Source organism: Sturnira hondurensis, unplaced genomic scaffold (genome assembly GCF_014824575.4).
Source record: "Sturnira hondurensis isolate 20B ecotype Veracruz unplaced genomic scaffold, ASM1482457v3 Scaffold0001221, whole genome shotgun sequence".
Classification (NCBI taxonomy): Eukaryota; Metazoa; Chordata; class Mammalia; order Chiroptera; family Phyllostomidae; genus Sturnira; species Sturnira hondurensis.
In genome coordinates, this window is record NW_028073852.1 from 3,908,592 (window position 1) to 3,924,294 (window position 15,703).

The 15,703-nt window shown below is 56.3% G+C and overlaps 2 protein-coding genes across 13 annotated transcripts in view; both read left to right on the forward strand.

The window, feature by feature from the left end:
* FBF1 (Fas binding factor 1) overlaps positions 1 to 7,174 on the forward strand; it is a 28,546-nt gene extending 21,372 nt beyond the window's left edge. For 7 of the 9 annotated variants that reach the window (XM_037065265.1, XM_037065206.1, XM_037065242.1 and 4 more), the window contains 12 exons: positions 133 to 233; positions 351 to 557; positions 1,221 to 1,328; positions 1,411 to 1,550; positions 1,635 to 1,753; positions 2,561 to 2,683; positions 2,770 to 2,955; positions 3,396 to 3,572; positions 3,663 to 3,800; positions 3,899 to 4,016; positions 5,200 to 5,315; positions 5,923 to 7,174. In XM_037065265.1, coding sequence (XP_036921160.1) covers positions 133 to 233; positions 351 to 557; positions 1,221 to 1,328; positions 1,411 to 1,550; positions 1,635 to 1,753; positions 2,561 to 2,683; positions 2,770 to 2,955; positions 3,396 to 3,572; positions 3,663 to 3,800; positions 3,899 to 4,016; positions 5,200 to 5,315; positions 5,923 to 6,006 — 1,617 coding nt within the window. In that variant the 3' untranslated portion in view covers positions 6,007 to 7,174. Of the gene's footprint in view, positions 1 to 132; positions 234 to 350; positions 558 to 1,220; positions 1,329 to 1,410; positions 1,551 to 1,634; positions 1,754 to 2,560; positions 2,684 to 2,769; positions 2,956 to 3,395; positions 3,573 to 3,662; positions 3,801 to 3,898; positions 4,017 to 5,199; positions 5,316 to 5,879 lie in introns of all 9 variants that reach the window. The other 2 variants (XM_037065232.1, XM_037065259.1) reach the window with 2 other exon arrangements.
* Positions 7,175 to 9,157: 1,983 nt separating this feature from the next.
* MRPL38 (mitochondrial ribosomal protein L38) lies at positions 9,158 to 15,482 on the forward strand. Of its 4 annotated transcripts, none has more exons than XM_037065305.1 (9): positions 9,158 to 9,296; positions 9,418 to 9,660; positions 10,813 to 10,947; positions 11,030 to 11,238; positions 11,762 to 11,834; positions 11,957 to 12,002; positions 14,101 to 14,259; positions 14,450 to 14,586; positions 14,718 to 15,482. In XM_037065305.1, exons 1-9 carry the CDS (start codon positions 9,230 to 9,232, stop codon positions 14,852 to 14,854), a joined length of 1,206 nt encoding a protein of 401 aa, XP_036921200.1. In that variant the 5' UTR covers positions 9,158 to 9,229; the 3' UTR covers positions 14,855 to 15,482. The 4 variants fall into 4 exon arrangements, with proteins under 4 accessions (XP_036921200.1, XP_036921199.1, XP_036921206.1 ...); XM_037065304.1 differs by having other exon boundaries at positions 9,159 to 9,296; positions 10,813 to 10,944; positions 11,027 to 11,238; positions 14,718 to 15,481; XM_037065311.1 differs by having other exon boundaries at positions 9,164 to 9,296; positions 9,418 to 9,597; positions 14,718 to 15,479.
* Positions 15,483 to 15,703: the final 221 nt, after the last annotated feature.

A 15,703-nucleotide genomic window follows, 5' to 3' on the forward strand; every position in this document is an offset into this window, starting at 1 on the left:
TGAGGGTCAGAGGTGGCCGCCTGTGAGGGCAGGGTTGATGGGAAGGTGTCACTGTGAGGGCTGGAAGGATTTCCCAGGGAGCCTGAGGGACCTGCCTTCCCGCCCTCCAAGTTGTCCCTCTTCCCCTCTCAGGTGCGGAAGCTGGAGCTGGAGCGGACCCAGCACAAGCTGCTGCTGGAGGGTTTGCAGCAGCGACACCAGGCTGACCTGGAGCTCATCGAGAATGCTCATAGGTACCCTGCTCTGGGCTTCCCAGGCTTGCGGCTTGTCCTGGGACCAGTGCTTCCCAGAGGCCCTTCGGGAGGCCACCCTCGCCTTCTGAGCATCACAGCCGGGTGCTCTGTCGGCAGGAGCCGTGTCACGGTGCTAGAGACATCGTATCAGCAACGAGAAGAGCGGCTGCGGAGGGAGAACGAGGAGCTGTCTGCCCAGTACCTGTCTCACTGCCGGGAAGCTGAGCAGGCCCGAGCCGAGCTCATGGCCCAGCACCAGCGGCGCTTGGCGGCGGCTGCGCAGGAAAAGGACCAGGAGATGGAGCGGCTCCGGGAGCTGCAGCGGTGAGGGTGCAGCCCAGGGGGGCCGCCCAGGGGGGCAGAGGAGCGGTCTTCAAGGGTACTCAGAGCAACCTGTTTGCCACGTGACCCCCAAAGCCGTGACTCAGCAGCCTTTGAGCCACGACCTAACCCTTTCCCTTCCTGGTGAGCACCCAGGTCAGCACACTGAACCATCACACATGAGTGGGGGGAGGGGGCGGGGGGATCCTAAGGGCCCTCACTGTGTGGGCTGGGCCTGGTGGCAGCAAGCAGCCACAGGCTCACTCAGCCCAGCTTAATCCACTTGCCTGCTGGACGTCTTGAGTCTACTTACTGGACCGGCCCTGGGTGTGGTCTGTTGTGTGCCTCCAGTGTTGATCTGCTTGCCTTTCTGGGTTAGAGCAGTCAAGGAAAAGGCACAGAAAGGAGTCAGCTGGTGAGGGCAGAGCAGCCTTTGAACACCGCCCAGAGCCCAGACACACCTTTCTTTTCCTCTGTGTAAAGTGCCCTTCGCTGAATAATGGAAGGCACCTCCCCCTTAGAGAGTGGATGTGGCATTGACATTAAGGCACCGAGACAGATGAGGCTGAGGAGCCAGGGGAACTGCGGCAGTGCCTGGAGGAGGAGGGGAGGCACAGCCGTCCCTGGAGAAGCAGCCCGTAGCCCGCCCTCCCCACTGCCCTGCAGGGCCTCCATCCTGGAGATGCGCAAGGACCACGAGGAACAGCTGCAGCGGCTGAAGCTGCTGAAGGACCGGGAGATCGATGCTGTCACCAGCGCCACCTCCCACACAAGGTACACGTGAGGTCTGGGCTGTGCCCACCCAAGGGGCTGGTGCTGGGGTCCGCAGGCTGCGGTGTGACCGGGTCCTCCCCAGGTCCCTGAATGGCGTCATCGAGCAGATGGAGAAATTCTCCAGCAGCCTGAACGAGCTGTCCTCCCGCGTGGAGGCCTCGCACCTCACCACCGCCCAGGAGTGGGAGCTGGGCATCCAGCAGCGAGACAAGCAGCTCCGAGGTACCATGTGGGCGTGTGTCTCCTCCTCTCCCATCTCGGTGGGAAGGTGGGCAGACAGTGAGTGCCCTGTGGGCCCCCCCCCAGCACTGCAGGAGAGGCTGGGCCACCAGCAGCGGGACATGGAGGAGGAGCGGAGCCGGCTCCAGGAGGTCATTGCGAAGATGGAGGCCCGCCTAAACGAGCAGAGCCGGCTGCTGGAGCAGGTGGGGCCGCCCCCTGCCAACACAGGGCCGAGTGGCAGCAGCACTCTCAGCCCAGTTCCGTGGCCTCAGGACGGCCTCGGAAATGTCTCCTGCCCCTTCCTGTCCCTGCTTCCCTGCTCCACCTCCAGAAGTGCCCTCGCCTTGTGACCCCCAAAGCCCTGACTCAGCAGCCTTTGAGCCACGACCTAACCCTTTCCCTTCCTGGTGAGCACCCAGGTCAGCACACTGAACCATCACACACGAGTGGGGGGAGGGGGTGGGGGGATCCTAAGGGCCCTCACTGTGTGGGCTGGGCCTGGTGGCAGCAAGGGAAGCCCTCGCCTGCGGCAGCCGAGCCTTTTTCTGCCCGACAGCTACACGTCCCACTCTCTAGTCACTTGAATCTGTCACAACAGGCGATGCCTGTGACATTGAGAGAAACGTGCATGCCTAACAGATGCTTTGAACTCCCTGTGTACTTTCACATATAAGAGGAAGCTTTACTCTTTAAAAACACCCGTGTCCCCTGGCATATGCAGGGTCATGCCCACCCTGGTGCTTTGCCTGCTTGGTTGATGGGACACAGGGAGGCTGAGTGTTGGCAGTTCGGGCAGTAGGGATGCTGTTGCCTCCCAGCAGAGGTCCTGAGCCCTGGTGCCGTCAGTCCTAGTGGCTGGCCCTGAGGAGTCCTCCTCAGCGGCCCCTCCTTTTGTATCTCTCTGGGAAGGAGGTGTTTGTGACATAGTGTGGGGGACACAGGCGGGTCTGCCCAGCAGTCAGGCTCGACTGGGAGCAGGGAGCCCACTCTCAGCCCTGACCTGGCCGCAGGAACGCTGGCGGGCGAGTGCTGAGCAGTCCAAGGCGGAGTCCACGCAGCGCGCCCTGGAGGAGCAGAGGAGGGTCAAGGCCCAGCAGATGGCCATGGAGCGCGAGGAGCTGGAGAGGGCCAAGGTGAGTCCCGCCACACCGTGTTCAGCTGCCACCCCTGCCATTATGCCCAGGGATGCCCACCCCTCGCCCTCGTGCCCTCCTCCCAGAGTGCCTTGCTGGAGGAGCAGAAGTCTGTCATGCACAAGTGTGGGGAGGAGCGGCGGCGCCTGGCAGCCGAGTGGGCTGAGTTCTTCGAGCAGCAGAAACTGAGTAAGGAGAGGGCCGAGCGAGAGGCAGAGCGGGCGATGCAGGTGGACACCCAGCGGGAGGGCACTTTCGTCAACCTGGTCAAGGTAGGGCCCAGAGCCGCCAGCCCTGCCCCTTCCCTTCCTGGTCCTCACTGTCTGCTCCTCCGTCGGGACAGGTCAGCTTTGCAAAGGGCACAACAGCATCGGAATTGAAACCACAATGATCATACAATAACAGCTTCATTCTACTGTCCTAGGTGCTTTGTATGCATTGCTCATTCAACTGCATTACATCCCCATGATTTAGATATTCCAGAGATAAGGAAGCTGGGGTCTAGAGAAGTCGAGCCCAGGGTGAGGGGCAGCACCAAGGCTTGGCCCCAGGCCTCCGTGCCTAGGTCCCCTCACCTCACCACCTCCTCCCAGGGTCAGGGTCAGGTGGAGTCACAGCAACAAAGTGGGCAGGGCAGGGCCTCCTCCAACCCTGAGCAGAGCCACCGTCAGCTCCCCAAAGGACAATGCAGTGAAGACTGTGCCGTCTCCAGGAGCAGGCAGAGCTGAAGATCAGGGCAAGCGAACTCCGGGCCAAGGAGGACCAGCTGGCAGCAGAGAGGGAGGCTCTGGAGCGGGAGCGGCAAGAGCTGCGACTGGAGAAGGAGAGGGTCAGCGCCGCTGCCCTGCGCATCAGGCTCCGTGCAGAGGAGGTGGAGAGGATGAGCCAGGTGCCAGGCAGCTCAGCTCGGGGCGTGGCTGGAGCACGGGCGGTTCCCTGGCTTCAGCCAGCCTGGTTGACCCAAGTGGCCTCCCCGTAGGTGGCCTCAGAGAAGTACGAGCAGGGGGAGCGGGCGTTGCGTGAAGCCCAGCAGGTGCAGTCGGAGCAGCAGGCCCGGCTACAGCTGGTGCAGCGGCAGCAGGAGTGGCTGCAGCAGCAGGAGCAGCACGTGCACCAGGCAAGGCCCCTCCCAGCTCTGGCCCTCCCCGAAGTCTGGGGGAGTCGGGCTGGGGCAGCTCTCGAATCTGTGTCCTTCTCTCTGGGGACGGGGGACAGGAGCATCTGAGTCTGGCCCAGCAGAGGCTGCAGCTGGACCGGGTCCGACAAGACCTGCCCCCTGGCCCCGTGGGGCTCTTCTCCAAGGTCCAGGGCCTGGCAGCCTCCAGCCCGAGTGGTAAGTGGCCCCAGAAGAACTGGACTTTGGCCACGGGGTGGGGCAATGCCAGGAGCATCCTGCCCACACCTCCCTCTGCTCAAATAGGGGGTTGGCTGGGTTTTTAAGTCATCTTGTAACTACTCTTTATACAAGGAGTGCATGTTCATTGTAGAAAATAAACTTGAAAATAGAGGGAGGAAAAGTCTTTTTCTTTTTTTTTTACCCTCACCTGAGGACATGCTTATTTATTTTAGAGAAAGGGAAAGGGAAGAGAGGGGCAGAGAAACATCAATGCCAGAGAGAAAAGATCTGATCAGGGACTAAAGCTGGAAGTCAGGCACGTGTCCTGACCCAGAATTAAACTGGCAGCCTTTTGGTGTACGGAACAACGCTCCAGCCCACTGACCGCCCAGCCAGGGCAGCAAACTCAAACATGTCACTCTCAACCCCACTCTCTGGAGAAAACCCCTTTAACACGTTGATGTATAAGTGTTCTAGACTGCTGTGTGTGTGTGTTTAAAGATTTTATTTATTTGCTTTTAGAGGGGAAGGGAAGGAGAGAGAGAGGGAGAGAAACATCAATGTATGGTTGCCTCTCACGTGCCCCCACCAGGGACCTGGCCTGCAACCCTGGCATGTGCCCCGACTGGGAATTGAACCAGCCACCCTTTGGTTCACAGGCCAGCGCTCAGCCACTGAGCCACACCAGCCAGGGCATGTGTGTGTTTCTGAACACAAAATTGACATCCTGTATGCTGTTTTGTATCTTAATTTTTTTGTGTTTGGAAATATACACATGGAGCATGCTTTCATATTGGTAATTAAACATTGAACCGTACTTTTAATCAGTATAAGCTTTTATTATTTTTAATGGAAATTAAAAGTAAGGAGGCTGCTCCATATTTTTAGATTTTCTACTAGGTCATTTTTTTTGGTCACTGAGAAAAACAGCATGTCAGTGGAAATACGTTACATCCATCTCTGCACCTCCGCCTGGTTCTTACCCCTAAGTAAGTTCCAGGAATTGGCCTTGCTCGGTAAAATCCTATGAGCACGTTCAAAAGATTTTGAGAGTTGGTGGACATGCCCATAAGGTTGGTCCTGGCTGCACCTGCATTTTGGGGGTGAGCAGGTCCCAGGGAGTCAAGCTGTGGCCATCCTGCCCTCCCACCGACGCTTCAGCCCCTGACTTCCTCCGCAGGCTTCTCAGCCAAGGTTCCAGCTCCCTCCAATCCTCAGGGCAGCCAGCCGCCAACCAGCCTGGGCCCCTCACTCCTCCATGCCAAGCTGGTACTGCTGAAGCACACTGCGGAGCAGGTAAGCATCCCAAAGCAGAGGTGGCCCTGGCCTGTCACTCCCCACTGTGGTCACATTGGTGACAAGCAGCCCAGGGCACAGGCAGAGAGGAGCGCATCCTAGTGAAGGGAGGGCTGAGCCCACCTCGGAGAATAGTCAGTCAGATTGTGTAGCCACCATCTCTGAGACCTGCCCCGGAGGCCAGGCTGTGTTTGCAGCCCTTGCCTCTGTCGTCTCAGTTGAGTCTCACAGTAACTGTGAGACAGTCTCACTGCTAACAGTGGTAGCGGTTACCACTTGCAGAGGGTTTCCTGTGTTTCAGGCTCTGCACGGAACACTGCACCATAAGCCTCTCCTCTCCCCTGCCCTACAAAGCAGGTGGCGTTACGTCCAGTTTACAGGCTTAGAGAGGTGCTAGCGGGGCCTCGCCCAGAATGATACCTGCCCCTCACCCCAGCGTGCCTGTCCCTTCCCTGCCGCCCCGCCCCAGAGCCAGGGAGTACGTGGGGAGGCACCCTGAGTAAGGGCTGGCTGGGCTACCACCCAGGGGTCCGCCTCACTCTCAGGCCCTCGGCCGTGTTCCAGGACAGGGTCAGAGGGCAACTGCTCACCCAGCTCTGCCTTCCAGGACCGGGACTTCTTGGAGAATGAACAGTTCTTCCTGGAGACCCTGAAGAAAGCCTCCTACAACGTGATCTCTCATTCGGCCTGAAGGACCCCTCTGCCACCTCAGGACTCAGACCCTGGCACTGTCCCCACCACCCGGCTGGCCACCAGCTCCAGGGAGGGGCTGCCCAGGGCCTGATAACAGCTCTGCCTATAGACGGGGTGCCAGGGCCTTCTTTCCAAGTGTGCCCACTTGTCGCCGAGGCGGGCAGGCGCCACTGTGCCTCTAGGGTTTGTGGTATGATGGCCTCTGGGGAAACACAGCGCTGAGGGGTCTCAGCTCCAACACACTGTCAGCCTCAGCTTTGGTTCACTTGCGCCGCGGACGTCCAACTCAGACCCCTGGACCTGACTGGGCTCTGTGGATCCCTGCCTTTGGGGGACTCTTCTCAAGGGGTTACCCAGCAACCTCCTGCCCTCTGCCCAAGAGGCCAGCAGAGGCAGCACCATGCCCCCCCGCCCCACCCCCAATGGGGACGTGGAGTGGGACCACAGGTTTGAAAGAACCTTCTCTCCTGCTGGTCAGGGGCAGAGGGTTCCGTGCCCAGCCAGCCTTTACTTCACAGCCAGCCCTTCATGCCCTTGGGCGGGCTCATGCCAAGTCCCTGCTCCTTCCCACCTGCCTAGCTTGGCATGGACACTGGCCTTGTTGGCTTTTTCTAATAGGTGCCCCAGAGCTGGGGGTGTTGGGGGTGGGGGAAGGGCAGGGCACGAAGGCTTCTCTTGTTCTGTTCACCTGCCACAAGGTCACAGCCAAATGGGAATGAAAACGACAGATGGAGGGCCCGTGCCCTGGGAGGGTACAGAGCGCTGGGGATCCCTGAGGGACACACCCAGGATGCCTCCTGACCCAGACCCAGGTGGTGCGGGCCAAGACCAGCCGGAGGGGAGGGGTGGGAATCAGTTGCTTGTAAACCGGCTTCTCCAGGCACAGTGGATCAAGGCTAAGGGCAGAAAGTGTCCCCGTAGCAGGAGGGTGGCGGAGTGCCCCAAAGGGCAGTCTGTCCTCTCTCCCAGACAGCTTCCAGAGCCGCCTTCCTGCCCTGCTGACAACTCAGAGTCTTCATCCTGGACCCCTTGGATTGTATAAATTTTTTTTTGAAACCCAACTGTTCATTTCTTACCATACATGATTCTGAGACAGCCTTTCCATTTCATGGTTTCACAGTTTCACTTTATGTATGTGTCCAAAAATAATAAATACACAATATTGATTTTTGTGTTTAAAAATCTGTCTAGCCCTGGCCAGGTAACTCAGTTAAGAGTGTCATCGTGATGTGCCACGGTTGTGGGTTCCATCCCAGTCGGCGCGCGCACAAGATTCAGCCAATGGCCCTGGCTGGTGTAGCTCAGTGGATTGAGCTCAGGCTGAGAGGGGTCACTGGGTTGACTCCCAGTCAGGGCACATGCCTGGTTTGCAGGCCAGGTCCCCAGTGGGAGCCACATAAGAGGCAACCACACATGGATGTTTCTCCCCCTCTCTCTAAAAAAATTTGTTTAAATAAATGAACGCATGAATAAGTGGAACAGCAAATTGATATATTTCTCCCTACCCCCTTCCTCCCTCTATAAAATAAATAATTAAAACATCCTTTTAAAAAATAAATGGCCCTGGCTGGTGTGGCTCAGTGGATTGAGTGCTGGCCTACAAACCAAAGGGTCACTAGTTCGATTTTCAGTCAGGTCCCCAGTAGGGGGCTTGAGAGGCAACTACACATTGATGCTTCCCTCCCTCTCTTCCTCCCCTTCTGTCTAAAAATAAAATCCTTAAAAAATAAAAATAAATTAAAAAATTTTAATCTAAATAGTATTGTATACATTGTCTTGCAAACTTTTATTTTTAGAGAGGGGGAGGGAAAGAGGGAGAGAAACATCAATGTGTGGTTGCCTCTCACATGCCCCCCACTAGGGATCTGGCCTGCAACCCAGGCACGTGCCCCGAATGGGAATTGAACCAGCAATGCTTTGGTTCACGGCCCCTGCTCAATCCAATGATTTTTTCCTTTTTTTTTTACATTTATTCATGCTATTTCATGAAGCTCCAGTTTGTGAATTTTGACTGTTGAATACTATTTCATTCTTTGACTATAGCACACTTATTTATTCATTCTGCTAATGGGCTCTCAGGATGTTCCCAGTTTTCCATATTATTTACAGTCTGTCACAGACAGTGCTATGCATGCTTCTTTGGCATATATGTAAGCACCTCTCTAATGATACCTAGAAGAATACCAGATCACCTCGGGTACCAAGAGCAGCACCGCCCTGGGAGGATTTAAACAGACACTGCCTTAACCAGGTCGCTTATGCTGCGGTGTGGATGGATACTGTTATGGGAAAGACTCAGACCGAACACCGGAGGAAGCGAAGTGGAACCTTTATTACACATGCGGACCCAGAGGAGGCAGTCTCCACATTCTGGGCCCCGATCAGCGGGGAGCAATTGCTTATATAGGGTGAGGGGCGGTCTGTCACTTAGATCATTATTTCTGGCGCAAAAGCAAGAAGCAGCTTATAGAAACAAAAAGCAAAGCATTATCTCTGGCGCACAGGGGCAAGCAGCTTACAGAAGCAAGAAACAAAGGAAAAAAACAAGCCATGAACAAGTCATTCCCTGGATGCTGTGCTACGTTTTAAAATAACTGCTGATTTCCTCTAACAATACTAGGAAATCGGAGGTGATCCAAAGCTAATACGCGTACCACGGCAAGTGCTTTGTATCTTTATTTATTTAATCTTCTAACAACCCTGAGGTAAGTACTACGGTTACCTACTTTTTTCCCAAATAAGGCAAAAGTGCGAGAAAGGTCACACCCACGCAGCCAGTGTATGCACCTCTCTCCCCTGCTCCTGCCCCACTGGGGGCTCAGGATGCCGCCTTGTGGCCGTAGGTTCAAAGCCACACCACAGGTCTGTGAAGGGCCGACCTCCACGCGTCTGGGCAGCTGCCTAGCCCAGTCTACCGCCCCCGGTCTGTGACGACTCTTGGTGGCCGGCCGCAGGCAGGAGACACGATCGCTCGCAGCTCCGCCCCGTGGTCCACCCGGGACTTCACAGACCAGTGCTCCCTGGACACGCAGCCACCTCACTGGCCAGGAGGAAAGGTGGTGGGTCTCCAGGGAAGGAGTCGGGAGCCTAAGACTGGGCATGGCACCTAGGTTCTCGGCTCGGGGGCGGGGCTCGAGGGGCGGAGCCTCTTCCGGGCGCTCCGGCGCTATTCCGGCCACCTTTTCGGGGGCCTAGGGGCGGGGACCGTAAACCGAGGAAAGATGGCGGCGCCCTGGTGGCGAGCTGTGCTGGGCGGAAGTCGGAGGTGGCGGGGCTTCAACACCTCGGGTGAGCTGTTTAAGGGTGTGGGGCTTTCGCAGGTCTCCCTTTAGCCTAACCCCTGAGACTCGAGCCAGCGCCCGCCCCGGCCTCCGCGGGGCCCGCCTGACGTCCCGTTCTCTGCCCGCAGCCGCGCTGAGCCGCAGGACCCCCCCACTGGGGCCGATGCCCAACGAGGACATCGATGTGAACAACCTGGAGCGGCTAGAGAAATACCGCAGCTTCGACCGCTACCGGCGCCGGGCCGAGCAGGAGGCGCGGGCCCCGCACTGGTGGCGGACCTACCGCGAGCACTTCGTGGAGGAGTCAGGTGCGGGGCGACCAGAGCAAGAGCCCCACCGGCATCCTCGCCGAGCATTGGGGAACGGGCCAGGTCTACCAGAATTTTTCACACCTGTTGGTCCCCCTGCTTGGAAAATTCCCTCCCCCACTATTGGAGTTCCGCCTCAGATATTTCTACTCCTAAAATCCTTTCCTGGCTGGTCCCCGACTCTGTGCTCCTAGAATAGTACGTGGCCCTGGCTACACTGCATCCTTACTTTCTCGAGGCGCCCCTCGCCTCCCCGCGATGGTGAGCTCCCTAAAGACAGGGGATCCTGCCTGTCTTGACCGTCGTTGGATCCTTGCACCTGCATCACCTGTGTAGTGTGCACTTGGCTGAATGAGATTAAAAGCCCTGGGCAAGGTGACTCGGAAACCCTGCCACTGAGCAACTGACAAATGCATCCTTTAGGAAGGCATTTCCAGAGGCAGTGTTTGCGGTGGTTAAGGGCACAGGCGTGGAGTGAAACCCAAGTCAGCCTCTTAGGAGTGATTTTCCTGAGATTTTCTTTCTTTAACCATAAAATTAAAATAACTGCCTTTGTCACAAAATTGTGAGGATTAAAGGACACAGTCTGATGGAATTCCTGGACGATCCATCCTTAATGAGAGTTTAGTGTGTGTTAATTACCATTATATTCCAACGTAAATGGGGAAAGGTGTTGGGTTAAACATCCTCTAGAGCCTTGCTACTCAGAAGTGTGTTCCAGGACCAGCAGCACAGACATTACCTGGGAGCTTGTTAGAAATGTTGTTTCAGGGCCCACTCTGACCTGCTGAATCAGAATCAAATTTGTTAAACTTCCCAGGTTTGTTTGTTAAAGTGTGAGCAGTGCTTCTTTAAGTCCTTGTAGCTTCAGCTTTTCTACTGAGCACCCAGGTGGGTGTCCATGGCCAGCTGTGAACAAGCTTGCAGGTGATCGATGCCAGCTGTAATTGGGAGACCATCTGCTTCCATTTCCCATCTCCTAGATGGACAGCATATCTTGGTTTAGGGATCAGAAAATGCAATCTCAAGCTTACCCGATTTGCTTAGCAACTGGGCCCTGCTCAGGTCTGTGAGGCAGGCTACACCGTATATTAGTTTTGTGAATTAAAGGGAACGCTTTGGCAGCCCAGGTTGGGCAAGTGAGAGGACCACATAGGGACAGGTGGCTTTACCAAGGATTGAGCCCATTTCCTCTAACACATCTTCCCTCTCTAGATCCCAAAGACAAGGTTGACATTGGGCTGCCTCCACCCAAGGTCTGTCGGAGCCAACAACTGCTGGAGCGAAAACGGGTCCTCCGGGAACTGCGGGCCAACGTGGAGGAGGAGCGGGCTGCCCGGCTGCGCAGTAGTAAGCCCTCCCAGGGGAGAGGCCCCAGGTGTGTCCCCACTCCTACCTTGTGTCCAACCAAACTGGTATCATTCCTTCCCAGGGCGCATCCCACTGGAAGCTGTTCGGGCTGAATGGGAGAGGACCTGTGGCCCCTACCACAAGCAGCGTCTGGCAGAGTACTGTGGCCTCTACCGAGACCTGTTCCATGGTGCCACTTTCGTGCCCCGTGTGCCCCTGCACGTGGCCTACACTGTGGGAGAGGATGAGTTGGTACCTGTGTACCACGGCAATGAGGTCACACCGACCGAGGTGAGTGCTGGCCTGTGCCCTGTCCCTCCCTGCGTGGACAGACAGCCCAGTGGGGGGCCATAGACTGTCCTTTTTGAAAGCCTTTACAGAGGAGGTTTTTATGGTCGTTGAGGGCACAAGCTTGGCAGAGACGTGGTCTGAGTCAGAGTTCTGTTGTCCTATAGCTTCTCATTTTGATTTCCTAGTAAACAGCATCATGGTAATTACCAAACAGAAGAGCACAAAATGAAAGAGAAAGCAGCCGCATCCTGGCCGGCCACTCGCCATCTGCAGGGCGCCCCCCTTACCCCTGTCTGTTGATCCTTCTCGTGGCTCAGCTCTCTTGAGAGGCAACTCTGCATGGTTCCTTCTAGAAGTTTCTCATTGCTAGTCTACCTCTGGAGGGGCTGTCAAAGATGTTTGGATCAGAGTGGGCTCTGCCTTCTTCAGGACTCCCTCAGACCCTTGCTCTCCAGAAATCTCTCTTTATAACAGCTGCCTGCCCCTCCTGGGGGTGACAGCTCCCTCCTCCTTCCCCCATCAGGCTGCCCAGGCCCCAGAGGTGACCTATGAGGCGGACGAGGGCTCCATGTGGACACTGCTGCTCACCAACCTAGGTGGGTATCTAGGGTGCACTGGGCCTCTCTGCCTCCCTCACCTGCCGGGATCAGGGCCCTGGGGAGCTGGGGAGGAGGGAGGGGTGGCAGGGCCCTCAGTCAGTGGATCTCTTTGTGTGCAGATGGACACCTGCTGGAGCCGGATGCCGAGTACATCCACTGGCTGGTGTGAGTACCTGGGGCAGGGCCACGGGTCAGGCTTGCAGGGAGGCCCTGGCATTGTGGGGAGGGCTGCCCCTGAATTTCAGTCTTAGGTCCATTGTGGATTAGCCTCCCTCCCCTGGAGTCGGCCCCTCATCTCTGCTTCTGAGAGTGCCAGGGGCCATGTGGTCCAGTGGCTAAGGACAGGTCCAGAAGGAAAGGCGGCCATGGACCGCTCCTGCCAGCCTCTTGGTCTCCCTGAGCTCCTTTCCTCACCTATGAGTCTAGGGTGATGCCTCCACATTCCTTAATCACCCCAAGGGGCTCTGTGACAATCAAACAGGAGAGGGACCATGAGAGGCCTCTGGCAGCGGTGGCCCACCTACCTCGGTCCGGCCGCAGCGGGTCTAGGGGTCCCTCGAGGTGAGGATAGGCGTCGGCGATGGGTAACAGACGACAACACGCCTCAAAGGACAGTGAAGCTCTGTTCCGTTTATTGCAAGTACAAGCAGATTTTTATATTTTCATTTCTGGTAGTGATTAACATTTACAGGTGCATAGCATGATCAGTTAAGCAGAAAAAAATCAATACAAAGGTAACCAGGAAAAGTACGAAAGTTCTCATAATTTCAATTATGTTAAACAAAAATTATTTTGACCAGGAAAACCATTAATCAGACAATTTGAAATAGCTCTGTGTAGAGTTTGAATGTCTTATTTATTAAAGTTCGCAGAGTTAGTCATGGGGCAAAACGATACGCTAGACCGAGCAGAGGTTAGGAAATTCATTATAAGCCTTTGTAATGTCTAATTTAGCTATCTATCTTTCTGTCTAAAATATTTCTGTGTACTATAAACTCTGTCTCCCTAGTAACTGTTTTCTACATGCTTAATAGCTAACTAGCTTCTCCTATTTCTTTGCCTGTCTAATTCTAATAGATATATATCCCTATTCAAGGTAAAGGAGGGGCTGTTATTCCAACAACTCTAGACATTCAGGGGCTATTTCATCAGAGGGGATCTGCCTCGGGACTTACTTAAGGGGCTGCCTGGGGTGTTCCAGGCCCCCTACTAGCTGATACCATCTAATCCTACAGCTGCTTAATCAGGTCAGGGAAGGAGGTGTTATTCTGGGGAAAGGCCAAGGTGATACTGTTCTCAGCCTGACCTAGTTGCTGTTCAGCTCTGAGAATGCTCAGCATTTCTAGGAGATTCCAAATTATCAGACAGGTAAAGGTTAGAACACCAAGAGACAGCAAGATTAACCAACACCACATATCCATTCATGCCACGTCCGCCAGGCCGGAACACGCTTCTTTGAAGTCGTCCTCCCCACGCTCGGACTTTGTCAGACAGCGTGGTTGGTGGAGCTGGACGTGGCACCCGGTCAGCCTGCCTTTTGTTTTCCCAGTGGCTTTTGGCTCTGAGCACCAGAGCTTTGGGACTTCCGACCATTGGCTGGGAGTCTGCCACAAGATTTTATTTATTTATCTTTAGAGAGGAAGAGAAGGAGAGGGAGAGAAGGAGAGAGGGAGAGAAACATCAATGTATGGTTGCCTCTTGTGAGTCCCCGTTGCCTCTTGTGAGTCCCCTGCTGGGAACCGGCCTGCAACCCAGGCATGTGCCCTGACTGGGAATCGAACCATGATCGTGTGGTTCGCAGGCCCGCGCTCAATCCACTGAGCTACACCAGCCAGGGCAGGTTTGTGTCACTTTTATTCAGTGAAGTTATCCGCCAGTGCAGCAGGGCACTTCTCCAGGCAGGTCCAGTGACCATCCCGGTGTCAGGCTGGGCGGACACTCTGACGCAGCCCCGAGCTTCAGGAAACAGGGAGAAACGGAGAAGCAGCTCCAAGGTGGCATGGTCTCCACCTGAGGGGCCGTGACAGCCCCACCAGCTGCCCAGGGCCCAGCAAACAGGCTGCTGGGCTTTGCTCTCGTGCTGGCTGGCTGTGGGACCCTGGTCGTCTCTGCCTCTGAGCCCCGAGGGCCCGCAGAGCCCCACCTCCTACTCGATCTGGTGGAGATCCTTCAGGGTCTGTGTGTCGGGAGTTGCTTCAGCCTCTAGGGAGTGAGTGGTGGGGATACTAATCTGCTATTAACGGCTTACTTTTTCTCCTACCAGAACCAACATCCCGGGCAACAGGGTGGCTGAAGGACAGGAGACGTGCCCCTACCTCCCCCCATTCCCTGCCCGGGGCTCTGGCTTCCACCGCTTTGCCTTCCTGCTCTTCAAGCAGGACAAGCCAATGGACTTCTCTGCAGACACCCGGCCTTCACCCTGGTAATCTACACCCGCCACATGCCCCAGGCCAGCTTCTCGGTGATGGTCAGTCTTGCTCAGTTCTGTTAACTCAGTCCCTGAGACGGGCAGGCAGGTGTTATGCTAGGCAGGCCCTAAGGGGCTTCTCAGGACTGGGGGCCGGGCTCCGGTGCCCACTCCCCCTTGTTCGGATTTCCCCGTCTTCTCATAGTTACCAGCTTGCCCAGAGGACCTTCCACACGTTTGATTTCTACAAGAAGCACCAGGAAGCCATGACCCCAGCCGGCCTGGCCTTCTTCCAGTGTCGCTGGGATGACTCAGTCACCCACATCTTCCACCAGCTTTTGGGTAAGGCCAGAGGGGATGGTGGAGCGGGGCAGCTGACCTGACAGGCGGTTCTCCCCAGTCAGGAAGAAGTGGAGATGAGGCGAGGGGCCCTGGCTGGCAGCAGCCACACCCCTCACCCGCCCTCTCTGCAGACATGCGGGAGCCAGTGTTCGAGTTCGTGCGGCCACCTCCTTACCACCCCAGGCAGAAGCACTTCCCCCACCGGCAGCCCCTGCGCTACCTGGACCGGTACAGAGACAGTCACGAACCCACCTACGGCATCTACTGAGAGGCCAGGCTACCACCCACCTTGGAGAGTGCTCCACGCCTCTCAAGACACTCTGTCAGGCTCTGCAGGCAGGAACCGTTAATGTCCAGCTCCAGGGGCCAAGCTGTGGGGTTCTAGGCCCTGTCTGAGGTGGCCCCCCTGTGGTCCTCCCAGCAGGCCCAGGGCCTGGGGGAGAAGTGGCGGCAGGGGTGGTCGTGTGAATAAAGATGGTTTCTGCTATGCTGGTCTGGTCTGTGTTCCAGGAGCAGCCAACCCCATGGAGATGTTGTATTGCTTCATGGGTGAGAAGAGGGCAGCCTCCCACCCCAGGGGGTCTCCCCTCCCCTCTGCCTCCTGAGGGGGTCAGAGGCCCCGTGATCCAATGGCTGAAGACAGGTCCAGAAGAAGAGCAGGCCATGGCCTCTGGAAAGGGATCTGCCAGCCCTGCACATTGGCCCCTGGGCGAACAGTGCGATGCAGGCTCTAGGCCTGCTAACTAGTCACCACAGACCTCAGGCGCACACACCTCTGCTCGGGGCCCAGAGAGACTCTGCACCCTCCCTGGCTAGGGTATTTCTGCCCTCTAAAGAAAAGGACCGCCCTGGCTGGTGTGGCTCAGCAGATTGAGGGCTGGCATGTGAACCAAAGGGTCACCTGTTCGATTCCTAATCAGGGCACATGCCTAGGTTGTAGGCCGGGTCCCCAGTAGGGGGCACTCAAGAGGGAACCACACAAGGATGTTTCTCTTCCTCTTCTCTAAAAGTAAAATCTTTTTTAAAAATTTAAAAATAGAAAAGTGAAGTTCCATTACAGCCTAGAGAGGGGGGTTCCAAGTGCAGTCGTAGAGCGCCTTCCGGTTTCCATTGAGGG

Coding starts and splice junctions, on each gene's coding strand:
- MRPL38 (XM_037065305.1), top strand. CDS start 9,230: ATGGCGGCGCCCTGGTGGCGAGCTGTGCTGGGCGGAAGTCGGAGGTGG. Junction 11,239..11,761: donor ATGAGGTCACACCGACCGAG/GTGAGTGCTGGC, acceptor TTCCCCCATCAG/GCTGCCCAGGCCCCAGAGGT. Junction 11,835..11,956: donor ACTGCTGCTCACCAACCTAG/GTGGGTATCTAG, acceptor CTTTGTGTGCAG/ATGGACACCTGCTGGAGCCG.